The sequence below is a fragment of the Cervus canadensis genome, chromosome 1 (assembly GCF_019320065.1).
Source record: "Cervus canadensis isolate Bull #8, Minnesota chromosome 1, ASM1932006v1, whole genome shotgun sequence".
Classification (NCBI taxonomy): domain Eukaryota; kingdom Metazoa; phylum Chordata; class Mammalia; order Artiodactyla; family Cervidae; genus Cervus; species Cervus canadensis.
The window spans coordinates 13,340,132-13,361,762 of NC_057386.1; the positions used below are offsets into that span (position 1 = coordinate 13,340,132).

A 21,631-nucleotide genomic window follows, 5' to 3' on the forward strand; every position below is an offset into this window, starting at 1 on the left:
AGGGTATCCGCTTCAGAAATGGGGTCAACACTAAAAAAAATTGAAGTTGTCAATTGAAGAAAAATTCGCAACCTAAAAGATGTGTTAAATTGTATTTGGGGAGCTTACTGAGAACTAGAGAGAGCTCTGAGAAGGGAGGAGCCAGGATATATAGGCGTTTTGGCTGGGGAAAAAACACCACGTAGTCGAACAGTAAAAAAAAAAAAATACCATGTAGCTGTAAAAGATACACTAGTCACAAAAAAAAACCATACATCTCAAGGTAATGATTTTAGTGCCTTTTTTTTTTTTCATGAATGGGAAGGTGCATGAGTCTAGGTTCTCTGAAATGTTTCCTTAGGTGTGCATCTAGGGCCAGTGTCCAAAGCACAGAACGTTACCTTTTCTTCTCCATCCTGAATTCTGCTCAAGGCTCAACACTGAGGCTTGTTGTGGGTTGGAGTCAAGAGGCTACAGTGGCTGATGGCATGATGGCAGGCAAATATTCATTGTTTACTGGAATGGCAGCAACATTCCCTTTCCACAAGGTGGAAATGAGATAATACAGAATTAACCATTTTAAAGTCAATTCAGCAGCATCTAGTACATTCACTACATTGTACAACTACCACCTCTAACCAGATCCAGACTTTTCTTTTTTTTTTATTTTTCCATTTATTTTTATTAGTTGGAAGCCAACCATTTCACAACATTGCAGTGGGTTTCGTCATACATTGACATGAATCAGCCATGGAGCTACATGTATTCCCCATCCTGATCCCCCCTCCCACCTCCCTCTCCACCCGACTCCTCTGGGTCTTCCCAGTGCACCAGGCCCGGGCACCTGTCTCATGCATCCCACCTGGGCTGGTGCAGATCCAGACTTTTCATCACCTCAGAAGGAAACCTCGTACTCACTGTATTGGTTGGCTTGGGCTGCCATAGCAAAGCACCACAGGATGGGTGGCTTAACCAACCAGCATTGTAAGGGCTGACAGTTGTGGATGGTGGAAATCAAAGATCAAGTGTCAGTAGTCAGGGCTGGTTTGCTCTGGGAAGGCTGGGATGGAAGGTTCTCTTCTGGGTCAATCCTTGGCTTGTAAATGGCCAGCCTCCTGCATTACTTCACCACATCTTCTTTCCTGAGTGTCTCTATGTCCACCTTGCCCCTTGGGGGCTTCCCAAGTGGCACTAGTGGTAAAGAACCCATCTGCCAATGCAGGAAACGTAAGAGACCTGGGTTCAACCCCTGGGTCAGGAAGATCCCCTGAAGGAGGAAATAGCAGCCCACTCCAGTACTCTTGTCTGGAGGATCCCAGGGACAGTGGAGCCTGCCAGGCTACAGTCCATAGGGTCGCAAAGAGTCAGGCACGACTGAGGCAACTTAGCACACACATGAGGAAACCAGTGCTGTTGGATTAGTGCCCATCCCAGTGACCTCGTTTTAATTTGATTGCCTCTTTAAGGAGCCTGTCTCCAAATAAGGTCATACTCTGAAGTACTGGGACTTACATTTGACTTTTGGGAAACACTATTCAACTGATTAACACCCATGAAGCAGTATCAGTATCAGTACCCCTTCCTTTTTATGGCAGAGTAATATTCCTTTGAAAGTAAACATATTTTCTTTGAACACCAAGTACAAAGCAACTTCTAGTGAAATCTCCATCCCCTGGGCAGCTGAGCATTCTGTACTAGGCTTGTGTGCCTATCCACATAAGGTGGAGTGTTGATCTCAGAGGTGTATCTCACAGATCTCCAGCCTATAACCTTTTTCTCACTGTTTCCTCCTGGAAAGAGGGTTAGTTAGTCTTTATGAGCAAAGGAAAGAGGACTTACTAAGGGGAAGCCAAGACAAGCTTCTAATCCCAAAATGTGTTTAAAAATAAATTTTATCTTTGATTTCCTTTCTCCTCTCACTCCCTTCATCCTCAGCACAGACATAGATAGATTAAAAGCATCTTAAATACAGACCCTTCTGGGGAGGAGTGTGGCACAGACAGGAAGCTCTGCCCTTTGAGGAGAGCCAGACTCTGACGGCTCTTTCCATTGTCATGGTGACTGGGCCTGGTCCCTTGGGCTGACCTCACAGCAGAGCCTTTCTCATTCTCTCCACACTCCCCTCCCTGCACCTGCCTCAGAGTGAAACAGGGACCTTCAGACAGGTGAGTCCTCTCAGCTTTAGAACTGACTGCACTGTTGATTTGTACATTTCACCTTGCCCCCTTAATTTAAAATCTATTTCTTTTACACACATAGACAGGAGACCTGCATCCCTGCTGACCTTGGCTCTTTGGGAATAACCCAGAGCCATCATTAGCTCGCTGCAGACTCAGGTCCCTTCCCCGCATCCATGGGCCTTGATGGTGCTGACACTGTGTCGTTTCACACCGAATCTGCAGGAAGGACCACAGCAGGGTCTCATCACCCTGCCTTCTGATTCTGAGCAGACTTCCTTCATGCATAAGTTGTTTTACTCCCTCCTTTGCCTCTCTCTGTTTCTCTTCTTTTCCCCTCCATTAAATTAGTTTTTGTCACTTGGAAAGTTCACTGGGTGAAGAGATGCATGCTGGCTCCAGGGTTTTCAGAGAGGCAAGAAGGAGACTGGAACAGCTCAAAACAGCAGACAGCATGGAAAATATTCACATTATGTGTTATTCTATTTTATCATTTTCATGTAAGCACATGTGGCTTCAGGGCCCTCAGGCTAGAAGGCCACACACTGTTAGTGGAATTGGTTGAAAAGGATTTATACTGTATAGATTTTCTCCCTTGTGGACCAGCCTAATGGTGGGTTCACAGTTTCCACTCAAGGGGGAGTCTGGGCATCTGGAGATTTTTTTAAGCTTCCAGGTCATTCTAATGTCCATTCAACTTTGAGAACCACTATTCTAGGGGACAGAGACCTCCAGGAGAGTTTTAACACTTTGAGAGAGGCAACAAAAGAAACAGGTGACATCTAATCCTCTGTGCCCAGCAATGCAGTTAATTAGGCAGAAAGACTGGACAGAAATAACATACCATGGTCTGTCTTGTGCCAGGCAAAATAGGAATTTAGCTCCACTTAACCCTGTAAGGCCAGTGTAAAAAGGGAGATTCCAGCGTGCCCACCTCCCTGCTGCTAACCTTGGGTTGGTTGATTGGCTGCCAAACCTTGAAGACCATCAGCCCCCTGATGAACATTCGCCAAGGTGATGCAAAATGGTCACAGGAACAAGCCGTTTCTGCATTCTACTCACAGTTAGTTCTCCTTACTCCTGAGGAAAAGTAACATCAGGCCCACGTGCCTGCTTTCTTTTCTCAACAGAAAGTGCTGATGCCATGAGTTGCTTGCGGCACCGTCATTGGGAGGGGTTGTTTTTAAAAGTGAGTGGTGGGGCTGACCTGTCTGCATCCGTGTGTTTTGTAGTACAGAATTGGACAGCTGTACATGATCAGCAAGCACAGCCACGAACAGAGTGACCGAGGAGAAGGGGTGGAGGTCGTCCAGAATGAGCCCTTCGAGGACCCTCACCATGGCAATGGGCAGTTCACAGAGAAGCGAGTATATCTCAACAGGTAAGTCCTGGCAGCTGGCGCTCCACCTCCAGGTGCCCTCCCTGCCCAGGAATCCCTCCCACCTGGCCTCACGGCTCCCAGTAGAGGCTGTGACTGTCTGGGATGAAAAGCTGATTTAGAAAATCTTTATATCCGCCCTCCAAAACCACCAGTCTAGTTGCTTCCCTCGCATTCTGCAAAATAGTCCTCAAATGCATCTTCATCAGGAGAAGCTTTCCTCTTACCACTCGCAACCCTTCCACCACATGCTAGGATGAAATCTGATCTTAAGGATTAAAGGACTTTGTCTTCTCCCTTGGTTCTGGGATTAGCAGAAGGAAAGAGGCAGCTTTGCCTGTAAGCTGTAGAGAAGGAAGTGCTGCAGATAGTCGTGTACCATTGGGGTCTTAGCTCAGTAAGATTTCCATTCCTGTCAGGTGACCACTCGAGTGTCCCCAAAGGGAATTGACAAAACTAACAGTCACCTGTGACCAAAGCGAGATATAGTATGCAGGTGGTTTCTATTTCTCAACCACTTGAGAAACTTTATAACTTTTCCTGCAGCAGAACAAGAAGTGGCCAGCTGTCTCAGTCATGTCTGTGTTCTCTATCAAAATATTCATATTTATCTTAAAGGAGAGTAATAAACATTAGTAAGAGGGAAATTTGTTATAAATAGGATATCTGGACTTTCAGTAATAATTCCATTCTTCCCAAGGTGAAGGATGTCATCTCTCCTTTGGAAGGGTAAAAATTCAAGGATGATCAACCAGCACTGATCAGGACTGCCATTTCTGTTTTGCAAAATACACTTTTTAATCTTTTCTGTTTTCTTATTACTAATGACATAATTGATTATTGGGGCTTGTCTGATCTTCTCCCTACCTTACACCCCCTTCTAGGTCGTTTTCTTCCTTTTTCTTTTCTGGGTCAGAACATTTGTAGTCACATGCCATATGGGGTATATTTTCTTAAAACTAACAGTTAGTGAACCAGTGTGTGACCATTCTGGTCTTTGCTGTCCTCTCCATGAATACTCTACTACCGTCTATGGCCTCCCTTATTGGCCCATTTCTCATTATTCAGAAGGCACTACCAGCATAATAGTTTTGTCCACTGACACTTGTGAATATGTCTCCATTCTGAGTGCTTTGACCGCAAACAGATGTTCCTGAGAGAGCCATATTTGGAGTCTCTCATTCTTGCATGACCTCCACCCTCCAACAGGCTGAAGGGGACTATTTCTTCTTGATGGGAGTGTTTGTGTTCTGTCACTAGTGTGTTTGGAAATCTCTCAGGCCAATATCCTGACACTGAAGGCCTTGGGCTGATTAAACCAACACATTTTAATCAGCCCAAGGATGCAGTACCAGGGAATTCCTGAGTCATGATGAAATGCAAATGAGATTGATCCTGTTCACCTATTAGTAGCTGTGAATTCCCAGGATTTGGAACCTGTTCAGCCTGCAACCAGCTGTTGATTTGCAGGAGTAGCTAAGCTCCAAGTCTAGTCTGAGGATGGCTTCCTTAACAGAGCGGTTTCTCAATATGCTGCTTTGACATTCTTGGTGCTAAGGGTGTAAATAAAATATTGAGCATCACTCACCTCTGTAGAGCAAAGAGAAGTGAGGAGAGTGCAAGAAAATAGATACAAACCTACAGAAAATTCCATTTCTCAGCAGACAATTACGTTTTCCCAAGTTATTGCCTGGGGAATGTTCCCTATGTACCAAATTTAAGAAATTAGAAAACTTTATAACTTTTCCTGAAACAGAACAAGAGGTGTCCAGCTGTCTCTGTCATGTCTGTTTTCTCTATCAAAATACATGACATTTATTTTAAAGGAGAATAATAAGCATTAGTATGAGGGAAACTTGTTATAAATAGAATATCTGGACTTCCAGTAATAATAACTAAAAAGAGTAATATAGACCTTCCCCCTGCACCTCGTATGACAAACAGAGGATGAAATATAACAATATAAAACTGAATTCAAACCAAAGAAAGGGAAATCATCAGATACTAGAAATAAAGAGGAGACTCTTAACAGGAGTGGGAAGCAGATGAGCTAATGCTAGGGAAGCTGGGGGGTGTCAGAACTGAGTGTGGGCCCTGCCATCTAGGGGTTGGGGGCGTCATGCCCATAGTGTTAGTTGCTTAGTCATATCCGACTCTTTGTGACCCCATGGACTGTAACCCACCAGGCTCTTCTGTCCATAGAATTTCCCAGGCAAGACTACTAGAGTGGGTAGCCGTTACCTTCTCTGGGGATCTTCCCGACCCAAGGATTGAACCCGGCTCTCCCACGTTGCAGGCAGATCCTTTACCTCCCATAAAGGGACAGGACATGAGGCCTCAGTGCCTGTAAATGGGGCATTGTGATTAAGAATCATGCAAAAAAAAAAAGTTTTTGACAAAGGCTGAGAAAACTTATTATTCAGAGATGCACACTGAAAGAATTACTAGGACTTCCCTGGTGGTCCAGTGGCTGAGTCTCTGCTCCCAGTGCAGGGGGCCCAGGTTCAGTTTCTGGTCAGAAAACTAGATGCCACGTGCTTCAATGAAGATTGAAGGTTCTGCATGCTGAAACCAAATAATTAAGTAATTAAAAGTACTACTGGACTCCCCTGGTGGTACAGTGGATAAGAATCGGCCTTCCAATGCCGGGGACACAGGTTCGCTCCCTGGTCCATGAAGATTCCACATGCTGCGGAGCAGCTAAGCCCGTGCACCACAAGTGCTGAGCCATCTGTGCCCTAGAGCCAGCGCGTCGCAACTGTTGAGCCCTCAAGCTGCAGCTAGTGCGCTGATGTGTCCCAGAGCCCGTGCTCTACAAGAGAAGCCCCTGCAATGGGAAGCCCATGCACCACAATGGAGAGTAGCCCCTGCTTGCTACAGCTAGAGAAAGCCCGAGCACAGCAGCGAAGACCCAGTGTAGCCACAAAAAGTACTAATAAAGGCTGCATTTTTAAGTAAAAGGCAGTTGAAACCAGGAAGAATGAGGAGGGAATCTAGAAGAAATAGTAAATATCTGGACAAATCTGAATAAGCATAGAATGTTGCAAATATATGAATAATGAGTAATCGGAAATATATTCATGGAATTTAAATAATTCAGATAACAATAACAGAAGATGTTCAGTTTGGTTCAGTCACTCAAGTCATGTCCAACTCTTTGCGACCCCATGGACTGCAGCATGCCAGGCCTCCCTGTCCATAACCAACTCCTGGAGTTTACCCAAACTCATGTCCATTGAGTCGGTAGGGGTAGTAAAAGAGAAATGCGCTAAGTTACTAATATTATCTAGAAAGAGGAAAGACATGCTTACTAATTTTAAAAATTAAATTTTAAAAATTTAAAGCAAATATGCCTATTCAAAATGTAAAAGTAACCTCTAAAAGAATAGTAAAATAATATGTTTTGGTCATGCACAGTTTTGGAAAGCATGACCAGTCTAATAGAAGGCAGAGGAAGAACAAAGAGAAGTCTACAAAAAAGTATGATAAATAGAAAACATAAATTGTGTTTGTCAGATGATAAATCAAAATGTATCACTGATCACAATAATGTGTTAAATCCTAAACCTGAACCTAGCTCAACAAAGATATGGCAACACTGACAAAATCACAAGTGCCCTGAAGTTATAATGGGAGATCTTAACCTACTTCTTTAATAAACTGATAGAGCAAGTAGACAACTTATTAATAACAAGCATAAAGAAGATATAAACAACTGAATTACAAGCTTGACCTAGTGGCTATTAATAGACCATGGAACCAACATGCCTTTCAAACACTCATGAAAGTATATAAAAACCAAATACAAAGTAGGCCAGAAACCAGTCTCAAATACTAGAAAATTGATATCATGTAGGTCCTATTGGCTGATTTCAAAGCATGACAGTAAGAAATTGCTAAAACAATAGGTGAACTCCCACAACATATAGAAATATAAACACTTCTAAGCATTTAATGGGTTGAAAATGTCAGATAAGATGTTTAATTTCCCGGCCACCTTTGCAGCTAGGGATGGCATGTAACCTAGTTCCAGCCAATAAGATGTGAGATTTTCCTCTGTGATTAAACAGGGTAAGATAGTCAAGGTGTTTCTAAGAAAGGGGATGAGAAACACGTGGTGATGGCTGAGAAGGCAACAAATAGTGTCTACTACATGAATCTTGATAACAAAACTGAGCAATAACATTATAAAGGGAAACTTACAGATCAATTTCAATTAAGAATATAGACATGAAAATCCTATATGAAACTTTAGCAAATCAAATACTTCACAGTATAATAGTAATAATAATTCATGACTTGATCATATTTTGTTCATTAATATTAATATGAGAATTTGACAAGATTGCTGGGTATAAAATTCATAATAGAAAAATCAACAGCACTATTACACAGTGGGAGCAATAAATGGAAAAAATAAGTTTTAAAAATTCCATTTATAAGAAAAAAGGAAACTTAAGGTACCCAGTAAAAAAAGAAATCTACAGATACACAAAATCTTTTTGGAGGAAAATATGAACAATTAACCAGAGAAGGCAATGGCACCCCACTCCAGTACACTACCCTGGAAAATCCCATGGACAGAGGAGCCTGGTAGGCTGCAGTCCATGAGGTCACTAAGAGTCGGGCACGACTGAGCGACTTCACTTTCACTTTTCACTTTCATGCGCTGGAGAAGGAAATGGCAACCCACTCCAGTGTTCTTGCCTGGAGAATCCCAGGGACGGCGGAGCCTGGTGGGCTGCCATCTATGGGGTCGCACAGAGTCGGACACGACTGAAGTGACTTAGCAGCAGCATGAACAATTAACAGAGGATATTTTTTAAAAACCTGGACAAATGAGAGTATTCATGAATGGGACATGCTGAGTTATAAAGTTCCAATCAGTTTCAGGTCCGTTATAAATTTAAGGTAGATCTGATTAAAATGCCAACAAGGTGGTTTTTAGATAGAATTTAAGGATATAATCCTAAAATTCCCAATTACTATAGCTTTATAAATAGTCTTGATGTCTGGTAGGGTAAGTCTCTCCTACTTACTGACCTTTTCCAAAATTCTCCAAATGAATCTTAGGATTAGAAACCCCAGTGATGTGAAGAATACTGGACGAAGCCAAGGACATTTAACCTGGAAAAGCTCTATTAGGGCATATAATGGTGTGATCAGGTGGGAGAATAATTAGGCCCATGTATTCTCTATGACTTCAGGAGGACCAATTAGACTCAGACCAGTGGGTGAGAATGCCAGGAGAAAAATTTAGGCTCAGTTTAAGGAAGAAATCTAAGTATTCAAACCACCAGAAAACATAGTAGGGTGATTTATATAGTACATTATGCTGTTGCTGGGGGTGTTTGAGCACAGGTAGAATACTCACTTCTCAGGCAGATTCAGACATCAAGTAAGTGGTTAAAATAGCATTTCAGATCCTTTTGAATCCTAATTTTCTATGCTTGAAGTATGTTTCAGATATTACTCTAACTCTCCTCCAGCATATGTAAATGAGTAACCAACAAGGCACAAGATAAAGAGTACTTTTAGCTCCTTTTGCACAAATCTAAGTAAGTCCATTATTTTATCTCAGAACCAGGAAGATTATGGTTTAGTAAGAAAAAGAAAAAAATTGATATGTGACGTAACTATAAAATACCTATTTTTGTAATCATAAAAGTAAACTGTCTTTCCTGGTGGCTCAGACTGTAAAGAATCCATGTGCAATGGAGGAGAGCCAAGTTCGATCCCTGGGTTGGGAAGATTCCCTGGAGGAGGAAATGGCAACCCACTCCAGTATTCTTGCCTGGGAAATCCCATGGACAGAGGGGCCTCGCGGGCTACAGTCCACGGGGTCTCAAAGAATAGGACATGACTGAGCGACAAACACTTTGACTACTTTGTAGTTGCAAACTAGAGTTAACCCACCTCAGGCTAACACATGTCCTGCATGCAGAGGTCATGGGACTCTCACTATGGTGAGGCTGCTTTATAATTGTAATTCATTGATTGAATATTTATTGAAATTGACAATGTGTAACAAATTATTCTGGTATTGAAGAGAATCTTTTAATAAGTAAGGCATGGTCCTTGTATTCTGATCAAAGTAGGGCCTAGGTCACCTGATTTCATTATTTGTAAGTCTAGCTGTCCATCTTATGAGTGGTGTCAAGGAGGAAAAACTTTTTTTCCATCCACTTTTTGTTGTTCAGTCACTCAGTCACTTCTGACTCCTTGCGACCCCATGGACTGCAGCACACCAGGCTTCCCTGTTCTTCACCATCTCCTGGAGCTTGCTCAAACTCATGTCCATTGAGTTGATGATGCCATCCAAACATCTCATCCACTGTCATCCCTTCAATCTTTCCCAGCATCAGGGTATTTTCCAGTGAGTCAGTTCTTCGAATGAGGTGGCCAAAGTATTGGAGCTTCAGTTTCAGCATCAGTCCTTCCAATGAATATTAAGGGTTGATTTCTTTAGGATTGACTGGTTCGATCTCCTTGCAGTCCAAGGGACTCTCAAGAGTCTTCTCCAGTACCACAGTTCGAAGGCATCAGTTCCTGGACGCTCAGCTTTATGGTCCAACTCTCAAATCCATACATGACTATTGGAAAAACCAAAGCTTTGACTAGACGAACCTTTGTCAGCAAAGTAATGTCTCTGCTTTTTAATATGCTGTCTAGGTCTGTCAGCTTTTCTTCCAAGGAGCAAGCAAGTGTCTTTTAATTCCATGGCTGCAGTCACCATCCGCAGTGACTTTGGAGCCCAAGAAAATAAAGTCTGTCACTTACTTGCTTGTTTCCCCATCTATATGCCATGAAGTGATGGGACCAGATGCCATGATCTTAGTTTTTAAATGTTGAGTTTTAAGCCAACTTTTTCACTCTCCTCTTTCACCTTCATCAAGAGGCTTTTTAGTTCCTCTTCACTTTCTGCCATAAGGGTGGTGTCATCTGCATATCTGAGGTTATTGATATTACTCCCAGCAATCTTGTTTCCAGCTTTTGCTTCATCCAGCCTGGCATTGCATATAAGTTAAATAAATAGGGTGACAGTACACAGCCTTGATGCACACCTTTCCCAATTTTGAACCAGTCTGTTGTTCCATGTCTGGTTCTAACTGATGCTTCTTGACCTGCAATACAGATTTCTCAGGAGGCAGGTAAGGTGGTATCGTATTCCTGTCTCTTAAAGAATTTGCCACAGTTTGTTATGATCCACACAGTCAAAGGCTTTAGCATAGTCAATGAAGCAAAAGTAGATGTTTTTCTGGAGTTCTCTTGATTTTTCTATGATCCAGTGGATGTTGGCAATCTGATCTCTGGTTCCTCTGCCTTTTCTAAATCCAGGTTGTACATCTGGAGGTTCTCGGTTCATGTACTGTTGAAACGTAGCTTGGAGGATTTTGAGCATGACCTTGCTAGCACGTGCAATGAGTACAATTGTGCAGTAGTTTGAACATTCTTTGGCACTGGAGTGAAAACTGACCTTTTCCAATCCTGTGGCCACTGCTGAGTTTTCCAGATTTGCTGGCATATTGTGCTAGGTCTCTTCAGTTGTGTCTGACTGTGTGCAACCCCATGGACAGTAGCCCTCCAGGCCCCTCTATCCGTGGGATTCTCCAGCCAAGAACACCGGAGTGGTGTAAGAGACTTACTGCAGACTTCCCTTCTGCAGCACTTTAACAGCATCGTCTTTTATTATTTGAAGTAGCTCAGCTGGAATTCCATCACCTCCACTAGGTTCGTTCATAGTGATGCTTTCTAAGGCCCACTTGACTTTGCATTCCAGAATGTCCAACTCTCAGTGAGTGATCACACCATCATGGTTATCTGGGTTATTAAGACCTTTTTTTGTACAGTTCTTCTGTGTATTCTTGCCACCTCTTCTTAATATCTTCTGCTTCTGTTAGGTCCATACTGTTTCTTTCCTTTATTGTGCCTATCTTTGCATGAAATGTTCCCTTGGTATCTCTAATTTTCTTGAAGAGATCTCTAGTCTTTCCCATTCTGTTGTTTGCCTCTATTTCTTTGCATTGTTCACTTAGGAAGGTTTTCTTATCTCTCCTGGCTATTCTTTGGAACTGTGCATTCAAATGGGTATATCTTTCCTTTTCTCCTTTCCCTTTCGATTCTCTTTTCTCAGCTGTTTGTAATCCACTTAGTATTGGTGATTTGGGTCCTGCAAATTAAACTGAAACTGATAGATTAACAGGGGAAAAGACACGTTTTTATCCATGTACATAGGCAAGAGCATCCAGAAAAATATGACTCAAAGGACTGGTTAGAATTTGGGACTTATATACCATTTTAATAGGGGAGGGAGAGAAAACGGACTTATGGGAAAAGAAGTATCTTGTATGAAAAATAAATGGGGCCTCAGGAGAACGGATGAGAGAGAAGATAGCTTTGTGATGATGTCTATTTAGGCGATTTCTTGTCCTCGTGCTTACTTCTTGTCTCTGGTGATAGGAGTCAATCTTCTCTGGTTGCAAAACTCCTGGAAAGGGGATTTATGACAGTTGAATTATTTTGGGAGGCTCTGTTTTTATGAGGATAAGCAGAATTCAGAAAAAATATCTTCCTGCAACTATTGGACTCTCAAATGTCTTCAGCTCAAAATAATCGTGATGTCACTGTAGCATGTTGTGGACTCCCTCACTGACCACAGGTAAGTGGGTTCTAAAAGTTGGGCTGGAAGTTACTAAGATGTTCCAGTGCCCACTTAATAACTTATTCAGAGAAATATCAATGTCCTCTGGAGCTGAATTCATGATCTGGCACAGGGAATGGATTCCTTTCTTTACATCAGTTTGTATGGTAAGACAAATCACATTCAGAAACTGCTTTACCGACTTATTACCCAGGGCAACTATTTGGAGCACTGAAAGTATTCAGTGTCTGTGTCATCAGGGCCTCCTGTCTGAGTCTGTCTTGATCAGAAAGGACATTTCATGGAACGATGTTAGTGGTCCACAGAATTATCTGGAGCCTTGAGATTGGACAGCTATCAGGTCAGGGCAGCTCCAAGAGGCCAAGAACAATGATGACAACCATCTTTAGTGAATGACCTTTTCATTTTGCCATTACCATCATGGCTGCCATGGGTAGGCCTGAACTGTCCATTTTTTCTTTGTAGCCTTTGTTCTAAAATACCAAACATAGGGAATAACTCTGGTGGTCTAGTAGTTAGGATTCCAGGCTTTCACTGCCATGGACCAGGTTCAATCCCTGGTTGGTGAACTGAGATCCCACAAGATGCACAGTATGGCCAAATAAAATAAAATAAAATTCCAGGCATGAACATCCCATTGAGTTCCCAGGTGAAGCCCAGCTGCTAGTGAGTGGGGAGAGGGACTTCCAAACTGTTTTCCAAAGTGACTGAACCATTTTACACTCCCTCTAGCAATGTATGAGGGTTCCAGTTTCTCTGCATAATCACCAACACTTGTTATTGTTTGTCTTTTTTATTACAGCCATCCTAGTGGGTGTGAAGTGGTATCTTGTTTGGGTTTTGATTGGCGTTTCCCTAATGACTAATGATATTGAGCATCTTCTCATGTGCTCATTAGCCATTTATATGTCTTCGAAGACATGTCTATTGAAATCCTTTGCCCATTTTAAAATTGAGTGTAGTGTCTTTTTCAAATGCCATTTATCCTTTTAGTTCTTGTTGCTTAGCTCCCTGGATTGTGGGGTTACTCCATTCTCTGCCCCTTCCTGTAGTGTCTGATACACTGTTGTGTGCAGTACCTTTGGGTGGCTGCCCTAATGCATTTGGAACATTACATTAGTACTAATACATTAGTACATTTGGTGGTTGTCCTTGGGCCTTCAGTCCAGTTCAGTCAACCAAATAAGTGGTGTTTCTTGGCTTGTCTGCAAAAATCCTGATTTCAACTGGCATCTGGGGAAAAGAGTCAAGATACTAATCTGGAATAGTAATTCTAAATAAAACCTGTCGTCCAAAATCACACGAGGATGGAGCTTTTCTTTTGTCCTCTTTCATTTTCACCTCATTCTTAGCTTCACTCCAGTCCCCTCTCACTGAAACTCATGAGGGGAGAGAAGCAGATGGGGGTGGAGGGGAATTGGAGAAAAGATGGAGCCTATTTTTAGGCTTGTTTATCAGTCATGAAGTGTCATGTTCTTCTCCACTACGGCTGCTGGATTAATTAGACTGTGCTGGCAGCTGCCAGTCAGGGAGGGTTGCCAGCTTCTAACGGTGATTCCGCCTAATGCCTGAAATGATTTGCATGGCGAAGACCTTTCTCCCACTACATGGCTCTTGCCTTCCAGGGCAGCCTCTCCTGGCTTCTAGTGGCTCTGGGTAGGAGAGGGGGCAGCTTCCCTAAGTCATGAATCTTGTTCAACTGGATAAGCAAAAGCCACCAGACAGTCACTTTACCTACCAACTCGTTGCTAGAACCTTGATGCTGTGGCTTGGGTGTTTCTTTCTCATTTTTTCTTCCTGTTCTCCCAGATCTTCCCCCATAGTAAGAGCCTAGAGCCACAGTTCATGTGGCAGTGGGCGAGCCCAGGCAAGAGGTCATAGAGGAAGTGTTGGAGCCAGAGAGTCTGACCTAAGAGCTTATTTCCATGCTATTTTGAAAGACTCTGCATGGTTATTATTGATTTCTGAATATCCAGAGATGATCTTTATTCATTCAGAAAATATTTATTAAGCACCTGCTGTGTGCCAGTCATCATTTTAGATGCTGGCTGGGGGAGCAGCAGTAAACAGGATGAAGATCTGTGCCCTGGTGTGACTTGCATTCTAGTTATGGGTAACAGGCAGTACACAATAGCCATTATATATAATGAATATTATATATTTTAGAATATAATATTTAGAATATATATTTAGAATATATATAGAATATATATATAGAATAAATTAATATTTAGAGTAAATATAGAATATATATAATAAATATAATATTTAGAATAGAATATTATATATTTTAGAATGTTTAGTCATATATCCTAAATAAATATTCGATTCATGTCTATTGAATATAATATTAAATAAATTAATAGTATTTTTAATATATATTGGAAAAAATAGAGCACTTAAGGGCCCTCTTTTCAGACGTAGCTTTCAGTCCATGCTCTACATTTGGTCCCCATCTCAATCCTTAAGAACACATCAGGCATTCTCATGCTGCCGGGCCCCATGCCTTCTGTCCCTTTGACTACTCCCATGGAAAAACCACAGAAGCAGGATGTCTCGGCCTGGTTGGGGTCTTCAAGATCATTCTGTCAAGCAGTTTCCACCTTGATTCTGCCACGCTCCTACCCAGTGATGCTGACACATGTGGTCGACTCCCATAGGTGCTCCCCAGCACCCCTGCCATGTTACCCTAACACTGTTCACACATGGAGCCTTCCAAGAACTGACACAAGGCAGGCTGCTTTTCTCAGAATCCAGAACATACTGTCCTTTTATAGGAAGAGTGGCAGCAGTGTCCAAGTTCAAGGAACTTCTGTGGGTGATGCCCCAGCAGCCTTATCTCTCACAGGTAATGGCTCTAGTCCAGAAACTCTGATCATCTCTTTGCTGCAGTATAAAGAATTACATTAAGATGAGGACACAAAGACCATCCAGAAGACAGTGCATTAAGGAGTAAATGAGTAAGTCACAGCAGCGTAAGAGAAATTTAAAGACCTCAGAAATCACTGTACACACAACTGGAGAGGGACAATTGGTTATTATCAAATGACTGTCAAATGTCAGATTTGGGCACGTAGAAAAGGTCAGAATATCTGTCCTGGACCAGTGGAAATGGAGATGTGAAGGTAGCTAAGACCTTTTAAGAAACACTTAAATGGGACTTCCCCGATGGTAGAGTAGATAAGAATCCACGTGCCAATGCAGGGGACATGGGTTCGATCGCTGGTCCAGGAATAATCCACATGCCACAGAACAACTAAGCTGGTGCATCACAACTACTGAAGCCAACGAGCCTAGAGCCTATGCTCCACCACAAGAGAAGCCCCCACAATGAGAAGCCCATGCACTACAACGAAGAGTAGCCCTGGCTCACTGCAACTAGAGAAAGCCTGCACACAGCAGTGAAGACCCAGTGCAACCATAAATAAATAAATAAAATTATTTTTTAAAAATCACTTAAGTGAACTGCAGGTCTTTGAGCCTAACCTTAGCATAGATATTGGCTAGTTTCAGATACACAGTTTGGCAGAAAATCTTATGTGAGGCACTGTTTTTTGTTTGTGTGTTGGTTGGTTTTGGGGTGGGGGTTTTGGCTGCACCACATGAGTTTCAAGATCTTAGTTCTCCAACCAGAGATCGAACCCAGGCCTGGCAGTGAACATGCCGAATCCCAACCACTGGACCTAGGAAATTCTTCCCAAAGCACTATTATTTTGTGAATTCAGAAGGACTCCCTGCCCAGAATGTTTAAGTTCAAAGTGTCTAGTTGAGACTGTCACAATTCTGACCCTTGTTAAGAAAATGAAATTAGACTCCATTTGGACCACATTTTGGCCTGATGATGTTCAAGAACCCCTGAAGCCAAAAAATATTCCCAAATGAACATAAATTGCAAAATGAGATTAGATATGCTGGAGAATTTGGTGATAATCTGGATTGTAAAGCATAGAAGGGAGAGATGGTTTAGTTCCAAAAACTCAGATAAACATTCTTAACCTGAGGCAAAATCAGATTATGCCTGCCTTGGGGCATCTTCGGCCTCTTCCTACTAGATAGCAGACCATCATTGCTCCCTATCCCCAACCCCCAGCTCTCACGACTGAAGATGTCTCCAGACTTTGCCAAATACCCCCTGGCGGGGGAAATTCCTCACCTCTTTCTTGTTGAAATGAGAACCACTGCACTAGAATGACCAGCTTCCCATTTTGCTCATGATCAAGAAATTTAGCATGTAGGACCTTTCACTGCTAAAACCAGTACATTCCCATGTAACCCGAGGCAAGTTGACCACCTGGCTGTCATTGATATGTTCTATTTCATACAAAGTAAAGATACAAGAAATGAAACAATATGAAAAGTCTGTCCTTGGGAAACATGGACAAAGGTTTTAGAGAAACGTGTTATTTTAGAGTTTTGTCTTTTTACTCAGTGTCTCTAGAGCCTGAGCCACGGTGAAATGATTTTGGGAGGTTTGATCTCTGCCAGAAGACCAAGAGAACATGATTCTAGTCATGCCACCTTTCCAGCAGAGAGATTCTTGTTTGACGCCAGGTAGCAAGTTTGAGTGACAGGCTTCTCCTTGGAATTGTAGGCTGTGTGGCAGTATACATCATGAAAGTGACAGCAGCAGTGGAGTCTAATTTAATTCCGTTTCCTTTGCAGCCCTGATAAATCATTGCTGCAGGGAAAAATGAATTTTACTTTCTCAGACAAAAACGATTTGAGTAATGATGTGCTCTGGGGAAGTCAGGGGCTAAGAGAAGGTCTGTAGTAGGCTTAAAAATATTTAAATGGCACATCATGGAATTTGTTCCAATGCCTTCTGTGCCTGGCCTAATAAATGGCTTATACCAGAAGGGCTGCTTCCCAGACTATTTGGAAGAGTCACATAAAATCATATCAGCCATCTTGGCTAACTGTTGTTTAGGGTGCCTTGGAAAGGGTATTTGATGATAGTGTGGCATATTCTGCATACATTGGCAGATTAGACAGCTAAGATAAAGATTCTAGAGCCTATAGTCCTGATCATTTACAAATAGGACAAATCTCAACATGAATGGAAAATGACTGGTGTTTGTCACCTTCCTTCCAGAAAATGATTGTTGCTTAGGAATATGGTTCTGCTGGGAGGCTTTTTAAATGATACAGGGAATGAGTTATGGAGGGAGGAAGACTTGGACCCCAAAGTACTATCAAGAGGCTGGTGAGTCCGGGGTGGGGAGGGGGTGCAGTGTAGACGGAACAGTGGAGAATGGTTTCTAATGCTTGAAGGGAGACAAAAGTATTTGGTCTAAGCTGAACAATGCCTAGCTTACTTTGGGGAGCTTCTACAATCCCATTTCAATCCACTGAAAGCACGAGAAACCAATTTGCCGATGAGTAGAATCAACCTCTCCTTGTACGACACAATGGCATATCACACTGGGGTGTGGGGGCAAGCAGTAGGGGACCCGGGGGACCTGGTGATCGTGACCACTTCCCGCAAGCCAGCCCAGCACTACTTTCCCACTCTCAACCTCAATCCCAGTTACCCTCCAGCTTCGGTGACTGAAAGAATAAATCCTAGGCAAAAGCTGTAAAATCCTCTGTTGGGAAGCAAGCCTCTTCCTAGTGGAGCAAAGGGAAGGTAAATTGAGCAGTTACTGCAGAAACGATTTTATGAGAGTGAGACATTCTGCATTACAGCAGCAAAAAGAACCGTTCTGTGAATTATAATACTGCTCTGCATGCCCCTCGCAGCACACCTCTGGCAGTGGCCTTCATCTGATGCCCACCCGGCTTCAGGGGAGACTCTGATTTCCCCATTTATTTTAACCGTGATAAATGGCCCAGAGCTTTCTTTGAGTTAGGTCTGGCCAACCATCAAAAATACGTATTTGTGTTTTAAAAAGCAGGTCCTGAAAAAAAAAAAAAAAAGCAGGTCCTGGATAGTATCAGAAAGAAGAGAAGCAATTTGGGAAGACTTACAAGGTGCACAGTATTTTACTGGCTCTGGATGTCATTTAAACCCTGTGTCCAAGAGGGGGATTTGGGGTTTATTACCCTGGTGTCCCCACTCTCTTAGCTAGATCAGCTTGCAATTCACAACTGCTTCTTGATGTTTTTTATCGCCAACTGCCTAGAGCCTGTGTCCTCTCTCTGGGTCTGATGTACTGCTAGACGTTGGTGTCCCAGACACTTAGCTGTAGGCACCAGCACAGGAAAGAAACAAGATAGTAGCAACCGGAAAAACAGAAAGCCCCAGAGTAGAGTGTGGGGGGGGATGAAATCATACAAACATACTACAGGAATATATAAGGAATTTTCTGGGCCTGCAGAAAGCTGTGAAGTTTGCCTCAGAAGGAAAGCAGAATGAAGCAAAGCAAAGCTTAATCAGTCCTTGGTCACTAACGGTCCTGGGGTTTTCCTTGGGTTTTCCTTGTTTTGAGAATGTTTTTTGCAAATGGCTGCCTGGATCCCTGTTCCAGAGAAATGGCTCTGTCATTGCCTTAGTTTCCTGGGGCTGCAGTAACAAATTATGGTGAACTGGATGGCTTTAAGACAAGACATGTTAATCCTCTCCCAGGATGGAGGTCAGAAGTCTGAAATCAAGGTTCCTTCTGGGGAACCAATCTCTTCTGTACCTCTTTCCTGCCTTCTATTGCCTATGGCCATCCTACGTGTCCTAAATACTAACACGAACAGAGGACAGTTTAACAGTGATGAAGACCAGGGAGATAGGGACCAAGTGGCTGTGGAGAGGAGAGCGGAAATAGAAGTCCTCTGATTTCTCTAGCAGTCGACTTCTCTGGAAAGATGTGGTAGCAGGGTGAGGCACTGGACAGACTCTAACTGTCGTTTTTCTTTCTTTCCTCTTAGCAAACTGCCCAGTTGGGCTAGAGCTGTTGTTCCCAAAATATTTTATGTAACAGAGAAGGCATGGAACTATTATCCCTACACAATTACAGGTAAGTCCTTGTACACCCAGTATGTCACAAGTATCCATGCAAGGACATAGGGGGATTCAGATTTCACTGATTGAGCGTGGATTATCCCAGCAGGGACTCACAGGAACCCTGTGACACCTCCCTGACCCTTTGTCTCCATACTTTTAAGTCAACACTCTTCCTAGCAGGAGGTTGTAGGGGTTAAGCTAAACTATTCTATCTTCCTTCTTGAAGTGATCATTGTAAATAGCATATGGAGAAGAAAAAGGAAGCTCTACTTAGTGACACTTCTAGAGGTTTCATTATCCTTATTTCTCCCTCTTTTCTCAATAATCTCCAAGTAATTTTAAGGTGTGGTTTGTTCATAATCAAGTTGTTTATTTTGACTTCTTTGCTTCATAGACACCCTCCCCACACACACACTGAACAGAACTTGACTGTTTTTATCATTTATGTAAAAGGTTGTCTCAGCTGGGTCTCTCAGCTCCAGACCCGTTCCTCTGCAATCAGATAACATGAAAATCAGTTTCCTCCTCACTTGTAGTGGAGTGATAATGACACTCAAAATGTTGATACTGAGCTAGAAACTGGCCAAAAAATTTAAAAGGTTTGGTTCCTGACCTCAAACACATGAAAATTCAAGGTCCCATTTGAATATCAGCCTAACAAGCTCTTTTTATTGGTTTTAAAAGCTGCTTTTCCACTTAAAAGATTTCCTTTGTGGTTAATGAAATGCTCTACTGGAATTATTAGTCTTTAATTCTGCTTTTCTAAGGCCAACTCTTTAGTTTTTAATTACCCACAAGCCTATAGGCTAATTGAATCTTGTCTTACACTCCTTATCTACCCAACCACAGAAGTATCATATGAAAGAGTTTCAAGAACAAACATGGAGACGCTTAGTATTTATGAAAGTTTAATTCTCAGAAGGTTTCTTTGCCACATTTTTAATAGTTATAATTCAGCAATATTTGTTAGTTCTGTGGTTTTATATTGCATATAAGTGTGGTCTTAATCTATCCTTTTCTCTTTTTTCTTTTCCCTCTTGCCCAAATGAACATCTGGGACCAGAATACACAGTAAGTTTCATTTAATCATTTAAAAATATTCAGCCTAAGATCAGAGGAGTAATTGGAACTTCCCTTGTACTTCTCATCTTATTAATGTAATTTAAAAAATAGAGGAATAATTCAGAATCAGAAATATTTAAATATATGCCATTATATAGTTATATACAGTGCAATAATTTGAATGTTCTCATTTGTTCAAGAATATGAATGTAATTTAAAATGCCTTCATAGTCACTTTACATTATTAACTTTTGCTTGTATTTTTTAATAGCTTGACTGCTCTACTTGTGGCAGTTCACTCTAATAGAACAGTTTCTAGCAATGTGGTATTAAAGAGATGATGGTAATTATCAATGGCGGGCGCGCCTTTTCCTTATAGTCTGTGATCTGACCCCTTATAGAAAGACCTTGAAACTAGAAAGGCATACATTCAAACTATTTTACTCAGATTCAACAGTCTCAGTGACTTGATAAAGTCATTTAATTTCTTCCTGTCCTAAGAGCCTCTAGCATCATTGCTTACACTAAAAAAGAAGTCTATAATGTCATTGTGTTGGTATTTTCATATGGGTCATTTTCCTCAATGGCAAACAGATCTAACTCTCATAAGAAGAAAATGGTTAACTGAGCTCAGTCAGGTTTAAGAGTGTTCACACTGCTATATTTAAAATGGATAACCAGCAAGGACCTCCTGTATAGCACATGGAGCTCTCGTCAGTGTTATGTGGCAGCCTGGATGGGATGGGAGTTTAGGGGAGAATGGATCCATGTATATGCATGGCTGAGTCCCTTCACTGTTCACCTGAAACTGGAACATTGTTAATTGGTTATACCCCAATACAAAATAAAAAGTTTAAAAAGGGGGGAAAAGCAAGATAAAAAATAAACAGGGGGTTATTTTTTATTTGTTATTAAAGAAAAAAGACTGAATACTTTTTATTTTAATTTTAAAAAGACTGAGTCTTTTTTAAAGATTCATTTATTCTTATTTATTTTATGTTTGGCTGTGCTGGGTCTTCATTGGCTGCTTGCAGGCTTTCTCTAGTTGTGGGGAGAGAGGGCTCTTCTCTAGTTGCGGTGCGCAGGCTTCTCACTGTGGTGGCTTCTCTTGTGGAGCACGGGCTCTAGAGCAAAGGCTTTGGTAGTTGTGGCACAGGGGCTTAGTTGCTCCAAAGCATGTGGGAATCTTCCCGGACCAGGGATCAAATCCCTGTCCCTTGCAGTGGCAGGAGGATTCTTAACCACTAGACCACCAGGGAAGTCCTGAGTGTTTAGTTTTAGTCAGAACAGCCAAAGGTTGGGGCTTCCCTGGCAATCCAATGGTTAAGACCCTACACTTGCGCACATCCCTGGGTGGGGGACTAAGATCTTACATGCAGTGTAGTACAGCCAAAAACAAAAACAAACAAAAAACAGCCAGAGGAGAGAGAGATGGTAAG

The 21,631-nt window shown here is 42.1% G+C and overlaps 1 protein-coding gene across 5 annotated transcripts in view; it reads left to right on the forward strand.

The window, feature by feature from the left end:
* Window positions 1–21,631, forward strand: part of PITPNC1 (phosphatidylinositol transfer protein cytoplasmic 1) — a 262,354-nt gene that overhangs the window by 121,477 nt on the left and 119,246 nt on the right. For 4 of the 5 annotated variants that reach the window (XM_043464303.1, XM_043464332.1, XM_043464319.1 and 1 more), the window contains exons 2-4: window positions 3,389–3,537; window positions 19,055–19,143; window positions 20,194–20,201. In XM_043464303.1, the coding sequence (XP_043320238.1) occupies window positions 3,389–3,537; window positions 19,055–19,143; window positions 20,194–20,201 (246 nt within the window). The remainder of the gene's footprint in view (window positions 1–3,388; window positions 3,538–19,054; window positions 19,144–20,193; window positions 20,202–21,631) is intronic. The other variant, XM_043464325.1, reaches the window with a different exon arrangement.